Genomic DNA, 5,168 nt, shown 5'->3' with positions numbered 1-5,168 from the left:
TCGCACAAGACACTAAAATCCACAGCTGCTAACAAATAGTAGGTTTATAAGAGACATTGACTACTTTTTACCTTTTCTCTGCACTGATGCAGACTAGAAATTTCAGCCGAATGGGTGTTAAGATGTTGCTTTCGGCAGGTTTCACCAAAAAGGCGGCGACCAAAGCGTGAGAGATCATTATATTCTAAAGAAAGTGAATACTTTCTAGCATATACCAAATATGAAAATCAGATTCCTACTAATAAAATTTCCAGATTACTGAGTACTAGTACTTTATAACATGCATACCAAACACCTTCAAATGGCCAGGCCAATACATTTAACCTTTAGGAAACAACAGTTAGAACCAAAATAATATAACTCATGAAACAAGAGAGTGGGAAACCCGAAACTGATACAAGATGCATGCTCCTCATGAACGAAAATAGCGGCTGCTACAACAGCAATTAACTACTACATGTAAGGCAAAGCTTCTGGCAAGCATTCTCTTCAGACTAAAACATGGGAAACAAGTTAGAAATTTAAAAGGCACCTCGGCATCCCGTTTGCGTATATAATCAGGTTGCTGTTTTTTATTTCTGCCCGGGTGCTGCAGGGGATCTATCGGAAAGTGCCCTGTATATGGCTTTGATAGTATTTGGAGTAGTTCTACAACAACCTCCTACAAGTGAAGCCCCAATCTCGCACCATTTGTTTACGTAAGAGACAAAATCTTCATCTGAGACTCCTGTATTTTCCTGTCACAAAAAGAATGATGCAGATTTTGGTATGGCATGTCACAGAACATTAAGGCTCCACTTGAATACTTTAACAAATGAATTACTGAAAATCAGTATACTTCAGCTTCCAATTCCTTTTTTCCAATGATTTTTCAATTTGCTTCATACTTAGGTCCTTCCTTCCTTTTATTTAAAGCCAACTGAAAATATAAGTTTGTTAAGTGTAGTTTAAAGCTGGAAGAAGATCAAGACACAAATCAGGCTTGAAAATTGAGATTTCACCTATCCTGTTGCAAAGTTCAGAAACAGCAATCAAGAGGAGTTACTTGATAACATGTTGGGCAACAACTTAAAATTCTAGCTAGTACCGGTCATATTTTTCTTTAAGATACCCTTTTGGCTCAAGCTGTTCCTTCAGGTTTCAGACCCTTTTTTATAAGGGATGTTTCATGCATCATCTAGAGAGAAAAAGAACTTACCACCCATTCCTTCCGATCAGCATCATACCTCTCACCACTATTGGGATATATAACTATGGGTTTGGTAGTGACCTGCACAAATTATTAACCAAATAAGACTGAAGAATCCATCAAAATTTCAAGACTCCAACATTACAGGAACAAATTCCTCAAACATGAAAAGAAGAAAAAGAAAAGGAGAGAACCAGTTTAATTACTAAATCATATCCAACTAAAAGTGAGAAAAGAAGTGTACAATAGTTAAATTAGAATGACTATTAACAAAATAACAGAAAAAAAAAAAAACCCAAAACCTTCTTAATTGCTAAAATCAGATCATGAATAAATCTAGGTGGCGTGCAGTTGATTCCAACAGCAACAACTTGCTTGCAAGATTCAGCAATTGATGCACACTGAAGCAAAGAATCGCCGCTAACTACATTGACGCCATCTTTTGAGTTGAAAGTTAACCATGCAGGAATCTTTATGTGTTCTTCCTCTAAGAGTTCAGCAAAAGCCTGTATGAAGACCCCCCCCAAAAAAAAAAATCTTAATATTAAGAAGAAATAAATTAAACAGCAAAGTAAACATAAGCATCAGATCAATAACACCTTACTAGCCAAATCAGGAAACATTTAGACATCCAAGAAATGAAACTTAGTAACTTGCTTTTATTCCTCACACCCTTCTTACTTTTATCTTAAAGAAAAAGGTTTCATTCAGAATCAAATATTCAGCTATACCTGAGCTTCTATCTTGTTCGGAACTGTTTCAAATGCTATTATGTCAGGACCTGCTTCGGCCAGGACCTGAACCCTTCTTCGATGAAATTCTTTCAAAGCATTTACTGTCATTGCCTCACCATAGCACCCACTGGGATAGAGAATATAACAACAAAAAGAGGAGGCATGTAAATATGTACTCCAAATTTAATGGTTCTCATTTACACAAAAAGATAACAGATAGTGGCAAAGAGCCTAAAAGCAACAATATCGGGTTTGGATTGAACATTACTTGATAATATTTGCATAGTTGGTAGACACACCTGTACTCAGAACCGTCAGCCAGATAAGCCCCATAGCTGCCTACAGATGCTGCAACCAAGATTGGACGGTTTTTTAGTATCCTACCATCTCCTGTTCCACCACTAGAACTTTTACTCCATCTTTCATAATATATACGCCTTGCCTCTAGGGCAATATCCACACTTTTTTTAAGCAAGTTTTCACTTTGTTCTCTAGAAAAGCCTTTTGCTTCAAACCCCTGAATTGTGGCCTATTAAAGATATATAAATTTGCATCAGTTGGCAATGAGAGAGAGAGAGAGAGAGAGAGAGAGAGAGAGAGAGAGAGAGAGAGACATTATATCTGATACCTGATAGGATGCTGTGATAATAATATCTGCACCAGCTTCAAGGTAATCAAGGTGTACCTGCTCAAAATAGATTGGTTAATGATCTGGAGAAGCAACCTAAACATCACATTCGGTCCATCTTAAAGCTTATATATGACTTTCTTGTTCAGCATCTCAACTTTTAACCATCACTATGTTATGGCATTATTCTTGTTTGTTTGGACATTGCAATACTTCAACGATATCCTAGCTCAGTCTCCAAACTCATATACACTTAGAATAGTATAATTTATCTGGAAATTCCGTCAAGTAAAACACAGGTCTCATATGTGAAAAGGCAACTAACAAGCACTTTTAGTTATTGAAACTTCCAACATTGATTCCGAAGCCTAGAAGAGAACTAAGCTTCTCTCAAATAAGCTTTCAAACATCCCAATCTCTGTATCCTGTTTATTGTTTTCCCTTTCTCTAATTCCCGAGAGAAAGAGATAGAGCAAAGGGACTAAATAAAGTCAATTCTTTCACCATAATATTAAAAAAAGCAAGATAGTAGCCAAAACTCAAGCACTTAACTCATTAACATTTACCTCTCTGTATCAGTAACATTTATAAACAAAACAATAGAACTCAAAACTGACTCGTGACCAATAACCCTTAAATGCCACTGACCTGACTCACCAGATCAAAACTGGACCACCTCCACACTGTGGTCCAGTGTTCTATACATGCATACATACATAAATATATATATATATACTGCATCCACCATATCAGAACAACTTCCTTTGTCCTTTTCCAATGAAAAATAATTAGATTATAATTCAGTTCTATGTGCAGAACAGTCGAAATTCCCAAAAAGACCTCCACCAACCACTCCTTCACTGCTATTCCATTATTCCTCTTCCTTCCATCAGTAAAACTTACTTACATTCACGTAAAATTCAGTTCCTAAGTTCCTATTACAACCACTTTGGATTATATATGACGTAAATAAAATAAATCAAGGTTCGAAAAAAAAGGTAATTTTGAAAGAGGGAGAAAAACTTACGGAGCGAATAAGGTGAGGAGAAGTGAGGAGGCATTTGGCACTCCAGAGGGGATCGTTTAGGTCAGCACCGTGGAGTTCCAGCACGGTCGCCAGTCCACCGTCAATAACAGCGGTGCCTCCCATCTGGCGGAGGAACTCCTTCATCAATGACGGCGTCGCCGGGATGTTGAAAGTCTCCATTTCTTTTCTAAATTAGAAGGGGATAAGCGTTAAATGCGGTCGCCGCCTCGCCCTCTCTCTTTTGCTGTTTGCTTTTGGTTGGAACTTAAGAACAACTGGATGGATGACACACTTCTAACTATATCTCGCCATGCCAAGTGCCAACACCCAACTTATAGAGATAATCACTTTTACCCTTTAGCCCCGGCAATTGTCCCGTTTTACAATATTTACCATTCCAGTTATTTTAATTTTATAATAACAATTTGGATAAATTACACCCGAGGTCACTAAACTACTAGTAAATTTACATTTTAATCATTCAACTTCAAAATGTTACAAAATAAATCTTGAACTATGAATCATTCGAAAAATTTTATTGAAGTCATTGAACTGTTAAGTTTTTTTTTTTTAAATCTAGCTAGCGATCTCCAAGCAACAATTTGACAATTGGTATGATAGATCAATACTCATTTATGAGTATAAGAACATACATTGGATTCAAGTCGATCTGACGATTAGTATTGAAGATCTGAAAAGAAAGATGTTTGAATTTTGGTTCGCAAATTCGTGATGTTTAAAGTTGTTTCATAAAAAAAATTAAACTATAGAAAAGAAGAAGGAAAAAAAGTTTTCGATTGGTGTAGACGATGCGAATAGAGAAGGTAGTGATTTTAACAACCCAATGACAAAACGTCCGAATAGTTTAGTAACCATTTTGTAAACTTAAGCCTTAGTAAAACTTCAAACCATATATAAATTCAACAATTATTAAATTCTATGTACATGTAACATCTATACCATGTATCCATATATTATATATAAATCATTTCCATGTAAATACTTGTACTAGTTCATATCGAACTTGTATAATCTCGTAATAATAATATGCTCGTTGAACCACTTAGAATATCGTTAGATATGCGGGTAGTACACATAAGGTGTATTGAACTGTAATCCGTCAATTATTGTACATGTATGCTCATACGAGCGATAAACAGTAAGCTCCTCCTAGCTGAACAACGGTAAGCTCATATGAGCTGAGTATCGATAAGCTCATAAGAGCTGGAATCAGTAACCCTAATGATGTCATTTGTATCCTACAAATTCTTAAGGTTCAAACGGGGCTCGATATTCTTTGTACATCGTCGGTTATGTGCTGGATGATTATACATAATAATTAAACCATTCACATAAAGAATATAAATACGCAATATAATTACACGAACTTATCTTAACTCGTACGATGGAAATATGACCGTTTAATCCACGACTTTCTCTTTCCCCCGATCTAATTCCGTACGTTGTTTTTCTTGACCTATATAATAAAATTTAACCAATTTAATCATCATTCTATTCGATTCAATCCAAAATTCATGTTATGGCAAAAATATCATTTTGCCTCTATACTTTTGACTTCTTTACAATTTA

The 5,168-nt window shown here is 35.8% G+C and overlaps 1 protein-coding gene across 1 annotated transcript; it reads right to left on the bottom strand.

Annotated features, from left to right (window-relative positions):
• Nucleotides 1-212: 212 nt before the first annotated feature.
• Nucleotides 213-3,888, bottom strand: LOC105790700 (homocysteine S-methyltransferase 2). The gene is made up of 8 exons (XM_052635163.1): nt 3,579-3,888; nt 2,552-2,608; nt 2,223-2,452; nt 1,921-2,050; nt 1,492-1,695; nt 1,199-1,270; nt 533-737; nt 213-431 (listed from the first exon to the last, which is right to left on the bottom strand). Exons 1-7 carry the CDS (start codon nt 3,756-3,758, stop codon nt 573-575), a joined length of 1,038 nt encoding a protein of 345 aa, XP_052491123.1. The 5' UTR covers nt 3,759-3,888; the 3' UTR covers nt 213-431; nt 533-572.
• Between the last annotated feature and the right edge of the window lie 1,280 nt (nt 3,889-5,168).

The sequence above is a fragment of the Gossypium raimondii genome, chromosome 8, assembly GCF_025698545.1.
Source record: "Gossypium raimondii isolate GPD5lz chromosome 8, ASM2569854v1, whole genome shotgun sequence".
Taxonomy (NCBI): domain Eukaryota; kingdom Viridiplantae; phylum Streptophyta; class Magnoliopsida; order Malvales; family Malvaceae; genus Gossypium; species Gossypium raimondii.
Note: the sequence above shows the minus strand (reverse complement) of the source record. Positions and strands in the feature narration are given on the sequence as shown.

Excerpts from the sequence above, each read along its gene's own strand:
- LOC105790700 (XM_052635163.1), bottom strand. The coding sequence starts at position 3,758 with ATGGAGACTTTCAACATCCCGGCGACGCCGTCATTGATGAAGGAGTTC. Across the intron at positions 2,453-2,551 it reads TTATCACAGCATCCTATCAG|GCCACAATTCAGGGGTTTGA; the intron begins GTATCAGATATA and ends TATCTTTAATAG. Across the intron at positions 738-1,198 it reads CTGATCGGAAGGAATGGGTG|GAAAATACAGGAGTCTCAGA; the intron begins GTAAGTTCTTTT and ends TTTTTGTGACAG.